The sequence below is a fragment of the Anarhichas minor genome, unplaced genomic scaffold (assembly GCF_050575085.1).
Source record: "Anarhichas minor isolate MPS153535 unplaced genomic scaffold, ASM5057508v1 ptg000006l, whole genome shotgun sequence".
In the NCBI taxonomy this organism is placed as follows: Eukaryota; Metazoa; Chordata; class Actinopteri; order Perciformes; family Anarhichadidae; genus Anarhichas; species Anarhichas minor.
The window spans coordinates 185,222-203,377 of record NW_027466452.1 but is presented as its reverse complement, the minus strand read 5'-3'; the positions used below and the strand labels follow the sequence as shown (position 1 = coordinate 203,377).

At 46.9% G+C, this 18,156-nt stretch overlaps 1 protein-coding gene across 4 annotated transcripts in view; it reads left to right on the top strand.

Annotated features, from left to right (window-relative positions):
- Positions 1–17,841, top strand: part of agla (amylo-alpha-1, 6-glucosidase, 4-alpha-glucanotransferase a) — a 50,647-nt gene extending 32,806 nt beyond the window's left edge. For 2 of the 4 annotated variants that reach the window (XM_076078778.1, XM_076078786.1), the window contains exons 21-35: positions 2,406–2,536; positions 3,844–3,980; positions 9,101–9,234; positions 9,355–9,530; positions 10,115–10,217; positions 10,551–10,674; positions 10,910–11,011; positions 11,116–11,227; positions 11,511–11,646; positions 11,816–11,928; positions 12,420–12,631; positions 12,927–13,024; positions 13,212–13,299; positions 14,355–14,488; positions 14,580–17,841. In XM_076078778.1, coding sequence (XP_075934893.1) covers positions 2,406–2,536; positions 3,844–3,980; positions 9,101–9,234; positions 9,355–9,530; positions 10,115–10,217; positions 10,551–10,674; positions 10,910–11,011; positions 11,116–11,227; positions 11,511–11,646; positions 11,816–11,928; positions 12,420–12,631; positions 12,927–13,024; positions 13,212–13,299; positions 14,355–14,488; positions 14,580–14,697 — 1,918 coding nt within the window. In that variant the 3' untranslated portion in view covers positions 14,698–17,841. Of the gene's footprint in view, positions 1–2,405; positions 2,537–3,843; positions 3,981–9,100; positions 9,235–9,354; positions 9,531–10,114; positions 10,218–10,550; positions 10,675–10,909; positions 11,012–11,115; positions 11,228–11,392; positions 11,647–11,815; positions 11,929–12,419; positions 12,632–12,926; positions 13,025–13,211; positions 13,374–14,354; positions 14,489–14,579 lie in introns of those variants that run through there. The other 2 variants (XR_012947704.1, XR_012947706.1) reach the window with 2 other exon arrangements.
- The last annotated feature ends 315 nt before the right edge of the window (positions 17,842–18,156 follow it).

Below are 18,156 nucleotides of genomic sequence, written 5' to 3'. Positions count from 1 at the left end.
TCTAGGCTGTGGACAGGACATGGAAGCTCCTATTGGGTCAAGTGAGGCGTCAATCTAAAGGCAAGAGTGCAGCCGCCATTTTGAGATCCAGAGAGCGTCTCTGTTTACATGCAAACTGAAGTTACTTTCGAAAATACATAGATAGTTAGGCATATCTGCCGTCTAATATGAAATGATGCAACATCAGTCCGTGGGTATTTATGGACGTAATAATATGTTGTGGACTAAATATTTGACTGGATTGGTTTGTGGGTTGGTGGTCTGACAGAGGCGTTGAGTGTACCTGCTGTTGTGACTGTATCTTGAAATGGTTTGCATAAATCGAATTACAAGAATCTTAGCTTTCCAAAAAGATGTGACATCAGTGCCTACCTATAAATGGCAGTTGTTTACATAACACAGATGTACACTTAACACTCCAACGGCCGCGGGTGGGAAGTCGGAGTGGTAACGGGTAATAGAACTCCACAAATTTTCATCAAAAACATATTTGGATGTTGTTTAATTTATATACAAACTTTGAACATTCACTGCATTTGTGTGTAGGTCTTTCGAGTCACAAATGCACTTTGTTCAACGGGAATTATTTGTAGCCAATCAGATATCTCCATTTTCAACCAATCACATGAGTGTGCCCCCACGTGGGTATACTCTCACGTCATTCTCAGGTAGGAAACGGGGTGGAAAGTGAAAGTAGGAGACATCCTAAACTTTGATGGTCCAAGCATTTGACATGTGCAACTCCCCCCAAGTGGTGGAACAATCAAACGTGGGCAGATAAGTCTGTAGAGATCCCCCAAAAAATCAACAAACAAAAGGATAAAGCAACTGGATTGTAGGTTACATCTATGTTGAAGGAATACACGATGCTATTAGACATTAGCTAAGTGAAGTTGGCAAGTAGCTAACTTATTTACTTAAAGTTGTCATAAGGAATCAATGCCTTGGCTTGCAGTGTTGATGTTACAATGAACTATTATGTCAGAAAAGACAAGACCACCCTGTGTTAGTTTGATATAGTAGTAATATGACAGCTGGCTAATGCTAGTGTTTACGAATGTTAACGTTAGCTGTGTGTGTTTGCAAGGTGGTATTTGTGACTCTGTAGTGCTGCTACCCTCAACTCTGACTGAAAGCCAAACCGAATATTATTATACCCAGTATGCCAGACTCATTAGCAGAGAAACCGCTAACGTTCACTAACGCTGGGTACATACAGTGACAGTAAAACGTTAACGCACTTTGTTCATCTCACTATTTTGTCAGAGGAGACATGATCAGCCTGTATTACTTTGATAGATTGGTAATATGACAGCTGAGCGAATTGTGTCAATGCTTTCAAAGGCTTGCCACTGCGGTGCCACTCGCATGCCACTGTCAGTAGTAGCAAGAGCTATCTCTCCATCATGGTCCATCGCGATCATGGTCTTTCCTCTAATGTGGATGTAACTTCAATCCAGATGCTGTATGGCTTTGTTTTAGGGATCCTTACAGACTTATCTGTCAACGTTTTGCTGTTTCAACACTTGTCTGGGGTGCAGAAGGCAGACGTTTGGACCATTTTGCCAAAGCTAGCTGTGGAGTCGTTTCCTACAGATTCCTTTCCACCCCTTTCCCAGGTTCCCACCCTTTGCCACAATTTTTTTTTTTTTGCATTGAAAAATATTGAGTAATTTATATATAAATCACAAAATGCATTTATGAATTCTTCTATGTGCATTCATTAATATTGAGCCTGATATGACCCCATACATGAGTGTATGGGGTCATGCCCTAATGAGACATAAGTTTTTGTCCCGAACTTATTTCCTATCTTTAATCAAGAGTGTTGTCTTTCATTTAGAGGGAATGTTGATTTCCAGTTCACATTTTGTAATGGTCCCCTTAGAAGCCTGTCCACTTACTCCAATAGACCCTACTTGGACCTGGATTTGCGACCCTTCTGCTCAAACTGTGTGCTTGGATTTGCTCTGCTTCCACTGAAGCTGTATGCTTGCACTCAGATATATTGCTGCTTTCACAGATTTCCTGTACTCCAGCTTCAGCCCTTCTCCTGACAATCGGGCTGCTTCTCTGTCTCTCCGATTTGTTGTGCAATAATCTGGCCCAAAATTCCCAACCAATAGAATGACTGGTGTAGTGTTGACCAATGAAATGATCCCTGCTTATTAAGCCGATCCCAGTGGACACAAGGCGCAGGCAGGGTACACCCACACTAACACAGGGAGAACATGCAAACCCCACACCGAGCTCTTGCTGTGAGGTAAACCGTTTTAACCACTACACCACGGGCCACCCCAAGATGATAGATGTTGATATGAAAACAACAGCACCTATGTACATTATCTCATTTGGTAAAACATGACGTATGAACTGTTTATTTAAAAGCTGTGTGTGATCCACAGGCTAATGTCCAAGCTGACGCTAGCAGATCTAAATGTCCTGCTGTTTCGCTGTGACTCAGAAGAACAAGAAGACGGTGGAGGCTGTTACAGTATCCCAGGATGGGACAGCCTCAAATATGCTGGACTACAAGGTAGTTATACATAGTTTCTAGTTCACAGTGTACTGAAGCAAGCTATACTATACTCAAAAACTGAGCAAGTGCTAAAGACAGAACATCACAACATTCTTTGTAGCTTTGTGTTGGTGTTAAGATCAGTCAGAGAACAAAGGCTTCATTAAGCTAGCTGCCTCGAACAAGGGCTGTGGTATGGCCTAAAATCTCTCTCTCTCTCTCTCTCTCTCTCTCTCTCTCTCTCTCTCTCTCTCTCTCTCTCTCTCTCTCTCTCTCTCTCTCTCTCTCTCTCTCTCTCTCTCTCTCTCTCTCTCTCTCTCTCTCTCTCTCAATCAAGGTATCATTTTTGAACTGTAAAGGTTAATATCACAGTATATTCCTTGTTCCTAAGATGTCACTATAAATGCTTCTGAAGGGGTAGAGCACTGCTATGGCAACATCATGGCATCATTTCAACCATCCCGAAGTCAATACAAACTGACAACTGTTCTAAATGTTATCTTAATAGGAGATAAATGATTGTATTGTATTTAACAACTTGCTCTGATTAATACAGATCTTGTCATTAGTAGTTTTAATAACGTATTATAAGCTGCTTAGAGCTGGTGTTAGGACGTTAAACAGCTCATTATATCTATTTCATATTACTGTAAGACATGTCAACAGTATTTGTTCAAGTTTCTCACCAAAAACTAAAATTGACAAGATTACATTTGAACACATCATGACAGCGTTATATTGTACCATGGCCCAATACTCATTTCTGTACTCTCTGTACCGTGTACACGTTGCACCTCTACCTCCAACATAGCTGCAGTGATTTGGCTCTTCTTCAGACTCCTGAAGTACAAACACACACATAGAGTAATGTGAATCCATACTGACACATCATTGCTGAATAAAAGCATTCAGCTGAAATGCGTTGGTGTGATATTAAAGACTATTTATTATACTCAAGACTTCTTGCTTGTTTGCAAAGCATTAATAGTCATGTGCCTGCACACACTCCACACACACTCTTGCTTTGTGATTATGCTGAACATGCAGCAAAGATGAAGGAAGATAACTTGCAACAAGTCATTAAGTTGTTAAAGGGAGTTTCTTTACATATTCTAAAGCAACAACAAAAGAAACATAACTGCACACACTGTTTGTTGTTGTTTTCTCAATTAGAAATAGAGCACTTTCACTTCAAGGCAGTTGAAGGAGGACCAAACCTCTTGGCATGCTTGTTTTGTTTCACTGATATTTGACGTTGGTATTTCCTCACATAACTGGCCCAATATGACAGGAGTGTTACTGTAGTTGCTGTTGTGTCTCTGCAGGTCTGATGTCAGTGCTGGCTGATCTCCGTCCCAACAATGACCTTGGCCATCCTGTGTGTGCTAACCTCAGACAAGGGGACTGGCTGATAGACTTTGTGTCCAACCGGCTGATACGCAGAGAGGGACCACTGGCACAGGTCAGGCTTACACAGCCTCACACAGCCACTTCACCCAAATTACAGTTCTACTGGTCTCTAATCATTCAGATAGATTTGGTTTTAAGTGATATTTCTGCTGAGATTCCAGTACAATGAAGGTGAAGGGAGTATTCTGCTGCTCAAAGAACCCCAAGAATCAAGGGTGCTGCTGCTCTATGCCGACACAAGCCACTTTATCCACTTTATCACAGCCAGAACATTGAACAAGCTCTAAGCATCAATCTCTCATAATATTGAAACTTGCATGGCCAGACAGCAGCCGGAGTAACTGAGAATCATCTGAGAGCTGTGTGAGCTGAGCCTTTAGACCAGAGGTAGCCAACACGGTGCCCGCGGGCACCCTGTCGCCCGCAGGGACCATGTGAGTCGCCCGCAAGGCATGTTCTAAAAATGGCACTAGTCACCATGGAGCTCCGTCTAAAATTTTAGTTGCTGTTCTTTTTTAATCAAAAACGCTTGCATTAGTGTAGATTTTAAAATGACAATATTTCTTGTCATAAGGGAGTTGGGTACCTGGAGGCGCACGGCGGACAGCCAGGACGAGGCCGCCGCACTAGGTTTTCAGGTTCCGAATGGCAGGGGCTTCCCGTTGGCGCCAGATGCGCGCCGCGAGTGCACCCCTTCATCAGGTCCGTAAATCCTCGGAACAGGCCGCGGGGCAACAACTCAGGGGTGGCGGGGGTAGAGGCGAAGCAACGCAATCCGACCGAAAAGGCCCAGACTAGAGGTTTGAACGCGGGCGCCCGAAGACGCTCGCGCGCCTCGGAGGGTTGGATCCCCCACTCGGCTATAGACGAGACTTTTTACTGGTTTCTTCGTGGAGAAAAAGGTACCATTAGAAAAGCTGGTGTTGCCGACAACAGACGGGGCTCCCGCGATGACGGGCCGGCATGCAGGCTTCATTGCGCAATGCAAAGGTGACCCAGACTTTGCAACATTTCTACATTACCACTGGATCATTCACCAGCAGGCGCCATGTGCAAAAGTAACCGGCTTTGATCATGTGATGATACAAAAATATCAGAGATGTGATACCTCTGACTTTCAAATGTTGAAACAGATTAACAGAAATAAAAGTTGCATGTTTAAATATATATGTGTAGCTATACCATCATTGTGGAAATCATTCTTAATAATTATTGTGAGGAATAATTAACATTGACATGTGATCAGACAGTCTCTTCACATATATTATTATTAAAAGGTGATCTGTGCAACTTTGTTATTCAGGAAGTTTGTATCAAATAAGTAGCCCTTCGTACTACTCTGTACCCTTGAAGTAGCTCTCAGTTTAAAAAAGGTTGGTGACCCCTGCTTCAGAGCCACACACCTGTTACTGCTGCTCCATCGTCATAGAGGCTAATATGTGAGCATGGTGGGACAGTATGAATAAGAAGGAGGACGTCAATATTCTTTGAGTCCCATATCTGTAAGAATTTGATTTGTACTCAAGTACTTCATTACATTTCTCAAGCATAACATGGGTGAAGGGTTGTTGGACTAATGCTACCAAATGATCAGCACTGAATTAGTTAACGTAGCGAGGCAGTGGGTGTTGACTTCTTAGTTCTGATGAGTGTTCACAGTCCTGAAGCGGACTCTGAAACAGTATTGATTGTGTCACTGATTGTGTCACTCCTCTGCGAATCGCCACCTTAACGTGGTGGAGGAGTTTGAGTGGCTCAGTGATCCTGGGAGCTATGTTGTCCTGGGCATTAGCCCCTGGTAGGGTCTCCCAAGGCAAACAGGTCTCAGGGGAGAGCCCAGACTAAGAGCGGTTCAAAACGACCCCAATGAAAAGCAGCCCACGGACTTCAGTCACCTCGCCCGGACCAGGGAAACCGGGGCACCCTCCCGGAGCCAGACCCAGGAGGGGAGCTCGTCGGCGAGCGTCTGGTGGCCGGGCCATCGCCCATGGGGCCCGGTCAGGCTCAGCCCGAATAAACAGCATGGAGCAGCCACCCTGTGGACCCACCACCCGAAGGGATAAGCATCGGGGTCAGGTGCAATGCAGACCGGGCGGCGGGTCAGGCGGGAGGCCTGGGCGAGCCGATCGCCGGCAGCATAGACTAGCTCTAGGGACGTGGAACGTCACCTCGCTAGCGGGGTAAGAGCCAGAGCTGGCGCAGGAGGTGGAGCGGTACCAGCTAGATATAGTTGGACTCACCTCCACACACAGCGCTGGCTCTGGAACCAAGCTCCTGGAGAGGGGTTGGACTTTGTCCTTTTCCGGAGTTGCCCAGGGTGAGAGGCGCCGGGCGGGAGTGGGGATACTCACGAGCCCCCGGCTGAGCGCCGCTGTGTTGGAGTTCTCCCCGGAGAACGAGAGGGTCGCCTCCATGCGCCTACGGGTTGCGGGGAGCAAGGCTCTGACTGTGGTTTGTGCTTATGCACCAAACAGCAGTTCAGAGTATCCGGCCTTCTTGGAGTCGGTGGGAGGGGTCCTGGAAAGGGCGCCGCCTACCGACTCCATAGTTCTCCTGGGGGACTTCAACGCTCACGTGGGCAATGACGGAGAAACCTGGCGGGGGGGTGATTGGGAGGAACGACTTCCCCGATCTGAACCCGAATAGTGTTTTGTTATTGGACTTCTGTGCGTGCCATGGTTTGACCATAACGAACACCATGTTCGAACATAATGTGGCTCATAAGTGTACCTGGTACCAGAACACCTTAGGCCGGAGCTCAATGATCGACTTTGTAATCGTATCATTTGATTTGCGGCCGTATGTCTTGGACACTCGGGTGAAGAGAGGAGCAGAGCTGTCAACTGATCACCACCTGGTGGTGAGTTGGATCAGATGGCAGGGGAACCGGTTGGAAAGACCCGGCAAGCCCAAACGTGTAGTGAGGGTGAACTGGGAACATCTGGCGGAGGACCCTGTCCGGGAGGTCTTTAACTCCCACCTCCGAAAGAACTTCTCACACATCCCGAGGGAGGTTGGGGACATGGAATCCGAATGGACCATGTTCAAAGCCTCTATTGTGGACGCGGCCGCTAGGAGCTGTGGCCGGAAGGTCATCGGTGCCTGTCGTTGCGGCAACCCGAGAACCCGGTGAGGGAAGCCGTCAAGCTGAAGAAGGAGACCTTCAAGGCCTGGTTGGCCCAGGGGTCTCCCGAAGCAGCTGACAGGTACCGGCAGGCCAGAAGGGCTGCAGCTGCGGTGGTCCCGAATGCTAAAACTCGGGCATGGGAGGAGTTCGGGGAGGCCATGGAGAAGGACTTTCGGTTGGCCTCAAGGAGGTTCTGGCAAACCATCCGACGACTCAGGAAGGGAAAGCAGGGCTTACCCCAGGCTGTTCTCAGCAGGGGGGGGGGGGGGAACTGTTGACCCGGACAGGGGACATCGTCGGGCGGTGGAAAAAGCACTTTGAGGAACTCCTAAACCCGACCAACATGTCCTCTGCAGAGGAGGCAGTGGCTGAAGATCTAGGGGGAGGCTCACCCATATCCCTGGCAGAGGCCGCTGAGGTAGTCAAAAAGCTCCTCGGTGGCAAGGCGCCGGGGGTGGATGAGATCCGCCCTGAGATGCTGAAAGCGCTGGACATAGTTGGGCTGTCCTGGCTGACACGCCTCTTCAATGTCGCATGGGGGTCGGGATCAGTGCCCATGGAATGGCAGCCCGGGGTGGTGGTTCCCATCTTCAAAAAGGGGGACCGGAGAGTGTGCTCGAATTACCGGGGTATCACACTACTCAGCCTCCCGGGGAAGTGCTGGCAAGGAGGCTCCGACCGTTTGTCGAACCTCAGATTCAAGAGGAGCAATGCGGATTCCGTCCCGGCCGTGGAACAGTGGACCAGCTCTTTACCCTCGCAAGACTACTGGAGGGGTTCTGGGAGTTTGCCCAACCAGTCTACATGTGCTTTGTGGACTTGGAGAAGGCTTTCGACCGGGTCCCTCGGGGGTTCTTGTGGGGGGTGCTGCGGGAGTATGGGGTGCCGGACCCATTACAACGGGCGATCCGGTCTCTGTATGACTGCAGTAGGAGCTGTGTCCGCATTCTCGGCAATAAGTCAGACACGTTCCCGGTGGGTGTTGGCCTCCGCCAGGGCTGCCCTTTGTCTCCGGTCCTGTTCGTGACTTTCATGGACAGGATATCTAGGTGCAGCCGGGGGGCGGAGAACGTCAGGTTCGGGGGTCTCGGGATCGCCTCTCTGCTGTTTGCAGATGATGTGGTCCTGTTAGCCTCCTCGGATCGTGACCTCCAGCATTCACTGGGGCGGTTTGCAGCTGAGTGTGAAGCGGCGGGGATGAGAGTTAGCACCTCCAAATCTGAGGCCATGGTGCTCTGCCGGAAACCGGTGGATTGCTCCCTCGAGGTGGGGACGGAGTGCCTACCTCAAGCGAAGGAGTTCAAGTATCTCGGGGTCTTGTTCACGAGTGAGGGTAAGATGGAGCGGGAGATCGACAGACGGATCGGTGCGGCTGCAGCAGTAAAGCAGGCACTGCACCGGACCGTCTTGGTGAAGAGGGAGCTGAGCCGGAAGGCAAAGCTCTCAATTTACCACTCGGTCTACGTTCCTACGCTCACCTATGGGTCGTGACCGAAAGGACAAGGTCGCGGCTACAAGCGGCCGAAATGAGCTTCCTCCGTAGGGTGGTCGGGCTCAGCCTTAGAGATAGGGTAAGGAGCTCGGTCATCAGGAGGGAGCTTGGAGTCGAGCTGCTACTCCTTTGCGTCGAAAGGAGTCAGCTGAGGTGGTTCGGGCATCTAATTAGGATGCCTCCTGGACGCCTCCCACTGGAGGTTTTCCAGGCACGTCCAACTGGGAAGAGACCCCGGGGAAGACCCAGAACACGCTGGAGGGATTACATCTCCCAGCTGGCCTGGGAACGCCTCGGGATCCCCCAGAATGAGCTGGAACATGTTGCCGGTGAGAGGGAAGTCTGGGTCAGCCTGCTTGGCCTGTTGCCACCGCGACCCGACCCCGGATAAGCGGAGGAAAATGGATGGATGGATGGATGCTACCAAATGATCAGCACTGAATTAGTTAATGTAGCGAGGCAGTGGGTGTTGACTTCTTAGTTCTGATGAGTGTTCACAGTCCTGAAGCGGACTCTGAAACAGAGTATTGATTGTGTCACTGTGTGTCTGCAGGTGGGTCAGTGGTTGGGAGCTATGTTTGACTACTTGAAGCACATCCCACGCTACCTCATCCCCTGTTACTTTGATGCCATCTTGGTCTCAACCTACACTACAGCCCTGGACGCAGCTTACAAACTCATGTCCAGGTAGGAAATTGCTTTCTTCAGATCTGAAATTCAAATCTAAAACTATGAATTTTACTGACTGACTTGTTGCATTAAGTGAAATTGTGAACCAGCACACTTCCTGTCTCCTTTTCCAAACAGTTTCATCCAGAACGGCTCCAGCTTTGTTCGTTACCTGGCGCTGGGTTCAGTTCAGATGTGTGGTGTCGGACAGTTACCCGCCCTCCCTCCCCTTTCCACACAAATGGAGGACGTTCCCTATCGCATCAGTCCAATCACAGGCCAGAAGGAGCAGTGCTGCGTCTCATTGGCTGCAGGTAGCCTAGCAACAGATGCTTAATGGTGGCTCTATGGATGAAATTAAGACTACGTAAACTGAAAGTTTAAACTTTAAGAATTAATTTATTATTTCATATTTTTTAATCAGCAGTGTGAGATGTAGATCAAATTAAAGTGTACCTTCATCCCCGGGTCTGTGCTAAGTCTTACCACTGCACACTTTGGACTAATGCAAAACAGTGGGCATGGGGTGAGAGATATAATCACTCCCACTTCTGTATGACAGTCTTGATGCAGCACCAACACATATGACAGCGCCTGTAGCTTGGAAGATGGCGATATGGCATGTGAGGGACTGTCTGTTATCAGTTGCCTGATGTCAGACAGAATTGTCACCATGTTGGAATTAGCAAGCTAACGTTAGCTAGCTAAGTGGCGAGTTGCAAAATGGGAAAAATGAAAGAACTTATCTACACACTCTCTTCACAGCGTAGGAGTCCTCAACACTGATTCACCAGATTTAGTTTACGGGGCAGTTACTCATCAAATATTTATCATATTTGATATAGTAGGTGGACAGGCCTTGGCTGAATCTACTGATGCAATAACTGATGTTCTTTAGGTCTTCCTCATTTCTCTTCTGGGATTTTCCGTTGCTGGGGCAGAGACACGTTCATCGCTCTCAGAGGACTGATGCTGCTCACTGGAAGACACACTGAGGCTCGGTACGTACAGTATGCATGTATGTGTACTAACTGGGAGTACACACACACACACTCTGAGGCTCGGTACGTACAGTATGCATGTGTGTGTACTAACTAGGAGTACACACACACACACACTCTGAGGCTCGGTACGTACAGTATGCATGTGTGTGTGTGTACTAACTGGGAGTACACACACACACACACACTGGGGCTCGGTACGTACAGTATGCATGTGTGTGTACTCTCTGGGAGACTACATTTACGTTTGTGTCTTATTTAAAGCTGCTCTGGCGGCCTGCCCTTCTGTAACTAAACACTACCATGAACCATTCTGTCCTCTGGTCTCCGTAGTAACATCATCCTGGCCTTTGCGGGAACGTTGCGTCACGGTTTGATCCCCAACCTGCTGGGTGAGGGTCGCTGTGCAAGATACAACTGTCGCGATGCTGTGTGGTGGTGGCTGCAGTGCGTCCAGGTATGAGGACACTGTCATTTAGAAAGTCATGTCAAGATCAATTTAAAGGAGCGTTGATACATTTAACCCAACTCTACCCTAAAATAAGTTAGAGGAGTAGGAGTGTGGCTGTGTTCATTAACCTAATAATTCAAATAAACGGTTATGGAAAGTTATGCATTTTTGCATAGATGTATGAGCTAATATCATGTTGTACTTTGTTGCTTAGTTATTCTTACTGTTTGCTCTTTCTCAGGACTATGCGACCCACGTTCCTCAAGGCCATGAAATCCTTCACTGTCCTGTCACACGCATGTACCCTACTGATGACTGTGAGCCTATGACACCTGGAGAGGTGGTATGTAGAACATTACACTCTCTCTCTCTCTCTCTCTCTCTCTCACTCACTCACTCACTCACTCACACATAGATACACGGTATATATTCATGTGTGTGTTGCAGGAGCAGCCTCTATATGATGTGATCCAGGAGGCTCTGCAGCGCCACCTAGAGGGAATTTCCTACAGAGAGAGAAATGCTGGACCCAAAATAGACATGCACATGAGAGATGAAGGTAGGACTGTGTGTATGATACCCTCCGTGTCCCACTTGAGCGGGAAGCTGCAGACCTATAACATTTGAACAAACACTCTTGTGCTTCCATTCTTACTACAATTTAGGCTCAGCATCAGTCTAGTATCCCATGAATGCACTTTTCCCAATCCACACTCTATTCCAGTTGGAAGCGATAATGCACCGAGAGCCCAATGCCACAGGGGAAAGTTAACACCAGCAGCTTTCCTAACTGTCCTTCAACACCAACCACAGTATTGCGGAGCTCCTGCCTTTCTTTCCAGGGTTCAACGTGTTTGCTAAAGTGGATCCAGCCACAGGTTTCGTGACGGGAGGAAACCGCTTTAACTGTGGCACATGGATGGACAAAATGGGAGAGAGTGACAAAGCGAAGAACAAAGGCATGCCTGCTACACCAAGGTAACACACACACTGATCACACACAGCCATTTGCTGTTAGAATGTTTTCCTCAGTTCTAAGTCATCGAGTACGTTTGTTTTTCACTATTTTATGATGTTTTTTTAATGTTGTATTAATCAGGAAAATAATTGAATAGAATTTGTTGTCTGTGTCACCTTTTGTGTCCAGAGATGGAGCCGCAGTGGAAATAGTTGGTCTCAGTAAGTCAGCTGTTCGCTGGGTTGTGGAGCTACATGCCAAAGGACTGTTCCCTTACGATGGAGCCAAAGTACACCGAGATGGTATGACACACACACACACACACACACACACACACACACACACTCTGACTCAATGGGCAGCTGTGGCTCAGGAGGTAGAGCGACTTCTCCAGTCTGCATGTAGAAGTGTTCTTTGGCAAGATCACAGACTGTATGAGATACGAACGTAGTCTTGTTTGTTAAGAGCCTTGTGAAGCTCCGGCCGTCGCCATCTTGGCAGCGACGACACTGCCTAACCCTAAAAATGGGCAAAGAGGTGGATCTTCAGTGGAGCTGTGGCGGTCCTGGGTGACGCAACAGCGCTAGTTGAATACAAATTTCAAGCCGGGAAGCAGGGAAATTGTGAAACATTTGTTTTCCAGTCTGTAAACATGTTTATTTGTGCGCGTGCGTGCTTGCGCGTCATTTACCATTTTTACCATTTACCTTTATTTTCAGATACAGAAAGGTCTCCTTCACTCATTCTGAATTACAGCACCGATGTGTAATGAACACTTTCCATTGTGTTCCAGGTAAAGAAGTGTTCATCTCGTACTCCCAGTGGAACCAGCAGCTCCAGCAGTCCTTTGAGCCAGGTTACTGGGTGTCTGGCAACCCACATGATCCCAATGAAAAGCATCCTGACCTGGTGCACAAAAAAGGCATCTATAAGGACAGCTATGGAGCCTCCAGCCCCTGGTGTGACTACCAGCTGAGACCCAACTTCACTATTGCCATGGTGGTGGTAAGGAGACATGCTGACACCTGAATAATCTGTAACTTTATTTATGGGCATCAGGCATAAGCCTGTGGGGAGATCATGCGTATGGTTGCATGTGTGTGTCTCTTACGTGCATCTGTCTGTCTGTCCACGGTCTAATCTCGCACACTATTCGGAACCTTCAGCCTAATATTTTTTGTGCACATTAATGACTGAAGGACCTCTACTGAAGGCACTTTTCTAGTTGGCTAACAGATCTGTTGAGTGACTAGATCACGTAGAGACGATTGGCCGGTTCACACCATCTCTGTTTTTAAAGTCTCCAGAGCTGTTCACAGTGGAAAGAGCCTGGGAGGCTCTCGAGGTGGCTGAGGAGAAACTCCTGGGACCGCTGGGAATGAAGACACTTGACCCTGAGTAATATACATATCTTCATACTCTCAAGAATTCTTTTGAACGACGTGGTAGAACGACTGCATTCATTCCTGCTTGTAAATGTAAAAACAGCTTAAAGGAATGCTTAATGACAAGTTTACGGGAGGATCAGTAGTTCTTCTGTTTCTATATCCCGTCTCATACTGATATCGTGTTTGTGTTGTCCTAGTGACATGGTGTACTGTGGTGTCTATGACAACGCTCTGGACAACGACAACTACAACCTGGCAAAAGGCTTCAACTACCACCAAGGACCAGTGAGTGAGACACACCCTGAATAACAGAGCAATCATAAGAAGAGTTTGTCTTTGTTCTAGACAACCAGGATCAGGTAGCTGAAATCAACTCTGTTTCACAAATAGCCATACATCTTCAACTTGAACTATAGTTTATAGTCAGCTGTTCAAAAATGTCATGCTACAAATGTATTATTAAAACACCATGTGTTTGGGTGTCAGGTTGTCCGTCCGTCCGTCCGTTCCATTCTCATGAATGCGATACCTCAGGAACGCCTGGAGGTATTCTCTTCAAACCGCCACAGACGTCCATCTGGACTCACGGATGAACTGATTAGATTTTGGAGTTCAAAGGTCACTGTGACCTCACAATCATAACTCGAGAACTGATATGCTAGTTATGACAATTTTACAAAGATGTTTTCTGGGATGAAACGATGAAGTGATGACATTTTGGACAGGAGGATGAGCCTGCTGCTCCAAAAGCAGTTAAATCCATAAACGGGAGCTATTTGGTGTGCAGATCTATGTGTTCATATTTCTGTCATTCAACACCCGTCCTACTGGACCCTGGTTCTGACATTTTGGACAGACATGGATGTAAACTGCAACATGACTGCTTGTTGGAGGCATACACAGCGAGGCAGTAATCCTAGTTGTGACTAATAGGGGATTCTTAAAGTTGGTCCAGTGTTGAGGGATAACATGTAACCGGCAGCTGCTAAAGGGTTTGTTTCTGTCACTTAAAGGCTCAGATTACTATAAAGAAATGTTTTTCTTTACCTTCCTTAATAGCACTTTTAGATGACGTACATTGGCTGCACTCAAACATTACATTGTAATCTGCAGCGTTCTCTCTCAATACTGTCCCCAAAAGTCACTTAAACACAGAAACAAAGAAAATAGGATCCAGGTTGAAAGATATGGAAGTGAGCGTTTAAACGTGGGTGTTCCTGACATGTAGATCAAGTTGTGACTGAGATGGTGTTGACAGGATGTTTCCTTTAATCTTGGTGCAGCACCATTAGAATATCTCAACTCTTCCCGCTGCTCATAACATACTGTTGTGTGTGTAGGAGTGGCTGTGGCCGGTAGGCTACTTCCTGCGTGCTAAGCTCTACTTTGCCAAGAAGCTGGGAGAAGAAACCTACGCTAGAACAGCCACGCTGGTGAAGAACGTCCTGTCACGACATTACACCCACCTGGAGAGGTAGGACTGCGTCTGCTCTGCTTGGTTTCACATGACAACATCAACAAATGGAAAAATGCCTTTTCACTCTTGGTGTGTTGTGCCTTCTTAGGTCTCCATGGAAGGGTCTGCCAGAGCTGACCAATGAGAACGGCCAGTACTGCTCGTTCAGCTGTGAGACCCAGGCCTGGTCCCTGGCCACGGTTCTGGAGATCCTCTATGACCTCTAGACCCCCTGATGTGATGCAGTCTTACTCCCTGAAGCAGAACTCATTGGAGGTCATTAACACATAGCTAGCTCTGAGTAGAACCACACAGAACCACTGAGCTGTCAATGCTCAGATGCACTTCACTGTTGTTGTGGTTGATAGTGATTCACAGGCTTCAAACTACACGTATTCACAATAGATATTTGACAGAACCGGAGGTGTGTTCACTGCACCTCAGTCCTCCCTCCGGCTCACAGTGCATTCATCTGAATGTTGCCCTGTGCACTGCCGGCCTCCAACTATCCTCATTCACAATAAACAGCTCTGCCAGCTCACCGCTCCCTGTGTTTGTACCTTTAGTCTGTGAACCAGCAGGTCTCCACCTTTGGGAATGTCTGCAAGTTCACGCTGCTAAATTCCAAATTCAGATCAGCAAACGGCTATTAGCGATGTAAAGAAGGAGTGATGTGTACCTGAGCAGAGGATGAGGTGTGTGATGTAACCTCCTGTTTCTATAGCGTCTCAAACAAACTGGCCTTGTGTGTGTTGTCCTTACACTTGTGAATCATGCTTTTATCTGAGGACGATTTGTGAGTCACGTCTCTGATCGTGCCCACCAAGTTACAAACATTCACAGATGCACGAGCATCAGCCACCACCACTCGACGTGCATCTTCTGGTGCACACGCTCCGCTTCACTACGGCAACCATAAGCTACGCTGCTATGTTGAGAGCTGCGTGGAGGCAAACCCTCAGTCATAGATATGCTCTGGATTTGGAATTCAGCACCCTTAAAGCAAGTTAATCCCCTGGACTGATGAGCTGTTCTAGCTGATATAGAAACCTCATCTTTACTCTCTCCATGATGACATACGTGCAGCATACTTCCAGGCTGAGCCATCATTTAAAACTTGTAGCAACTCCTGAGCTGATGTGTGATCGTGTTCTTCAATCTTCACTGCTGGTAAACTAAAGTGTACTGTATCAACAATACTTTCCATATTCCTGACCTGAACAATCTACAAAGCTTTTAGGTGGAGAACAAAGCATGTGGCTGAGGATGTCCATCTTTGTACGACGGGACAGTTTGTCTTCAAATCTGCATTTACCAGTCAGACTTTATACTTTCAATTCAATTAATTTAGTATAGCCCAAAATCACATTACAAGTTCTCCTCAGAGGGCTGAACAATCTGTACACATGTGACATCCTCTGTCCCAGGAGCCTCACATCAGAACAGGAAGAACTCCCCAAATAAACCTTTAACGGGAGAAAAGAGGAGGAGACCTGAGGGAGCGCAACAGAGGAGGATCCTCTATCAGGATGGACAGAAGTGTGCTAGGTGTCATGTGTACAGAATGAACAACATAACAGAGTTACAACACATCCAATGCATAATGCAACTGTGTGTTAGAAGTAATTACAAACTTATATTTAATCAAACGCACCGAAAGCTCCGAACAAACAATCCGTCTGTCCATGAAGTGGACATTGGGAGATGTTTTTCAAACCTCTCAGCATGTGATGATTGTCATATCCAAAACTCTGAAAGAACAAATGTTCAGTAATATTTAGAATGACCCCAGACATCTGTGGTGATTAGTCCTGAATATCCAGCTTGTTGTCAAATACGGCAGCTTGGTCAGTGGCCCTCCACTTGAAACTGTGACGCTCTGTGTCCGTAGTTATGGTGGGAGTCAAGGAGGAAACTAGGCGATGCAGTGTAAACACAGGACTCTCACTCAGGAGACCACTGTTGACGTATTATTTTATTCTACAAATACGTCACATACGTAACGTAGCCTACTTCACTATATAACAAAAATACTTATTCTAACCCAAACCCCTTACCAAGAGCCACTGACCATGCTGCCACATGTGATGATGTCACTCATTATACACTGAAGCAGTTTGACCCTTAGCCAGTAGTCTAACCCAAACTGGCAGGTGCTGAAATTAGCATGAAAACATGTCCTTTATAACATGTCACTGTGCCTCGTACAGCCCAACCTGTCCTCATGGAACATGTTTCATTATACAGTCACAAGCTGGAGCACCAGTGTACCAATTCTGTCAGCTGTTTGAATGCTCTGTTCCATAAATTCAATTCAATTCAATTTATTTCTGTAGCCCAAAATCACAAATTACAAGTTCTCCTCAGAGGGCTGAACAGTCTGTACATGTGACATCCTCTGACCTTTGACCCTCACATCAGAACAGGAAGAACTCCCCAAAAAACCCTTTAACAGGGAGAAAAGAGGAAGAGACCTGAGTGAGAGCAACAGAGGAGGATCCTCTCTAAAGCATCCTGAAGCCTCCACCTGGTGCCTCTATACACAATAAATACCCTACACAGCTGTTACCCATTTTACCACATTTTCCCTTCAAGCCTTATGATGTTGTTAAATAATATATAATTTAAGTGTGTATTAATGTTGTGCAATGTCTGTGTTTGTAGAGCAGTTTCCTGTCTAAGCATGCTGTAGATGTCTTAGAGCTGTAGACGTTAATGACACATCAGCGTTTCTCTCAAACGAGGGATATAGTGAGCAGCTGTTCCTCTAAGAGAGGTCACTGTGTGTATGTAACTCTTGGATATGTTAGTCCAGTGTCACTGCTCTAACCCTGGTGTTGTAGAACAGCAGAGCATCTCCTCTCCAGCCTCAATGGACTCACAACACCTGAAGTCCTCACTCTGGGCAAAGTCACTAAAGCATTGACTAACATGTCCTACTGAAGCTGAGCTCCTGTTTCTCTGTTGAAGTGTAAGATCACTGGTCTAAACCAAGCGATAGCACTCATTAAACAGGTATTCAACATAATTACAATACAGAGCAGCTGTCATCACTTAGGGTTCTACTTGTGTTGTTGGCCAGCAGGGCCGATGGAGAACCAGCATGTGTCTGATGGCTGATTTAACAGAGTGATGTCACGTCTCTCCAATAATACCGTCCATGCATGTAGAGCAGCACAAAGCGCTGTGAATTGAAACTGTATGTTAGTCTTATTAAAGCGTATGAAAGGATCTACTGGATAAAGGATGTACACGCCCTTCCTCTGTGACGTGCATGTGTGTCTGCTCTGTGACGTTGTCTTCTCTGTGTGCGTAGTGGTACAGCTGCTATAACAAAGCAATGCTGAATAAACTGTTTCCTCCTCTCAGGAGTATAAGTTGTATAAATTGACTAACTTAATCAGATGTGGATCTTATCTCAGGAATCATAGTATTTGAGAGGTCACCAGAGGGTCCGAAGCTCACATGTGGAAGCACTCGTCCTATTATTAAACATATGTTAACTATAATAAATCAATGAAGGTGCATGTTGTTCTGCATCACAGCTGTGTGTCTCTGAGCTCCTGAGGAGTGTAGGTGCTGATAGAACCGGCTCAGGTCTAGACCAGTACCTGTCTCATCTCCTGTGAGTCCATCCAGGCACTCGGTGACCTCGGGGTCCTCACTGCAGCTTTAGGAAGAAGTTT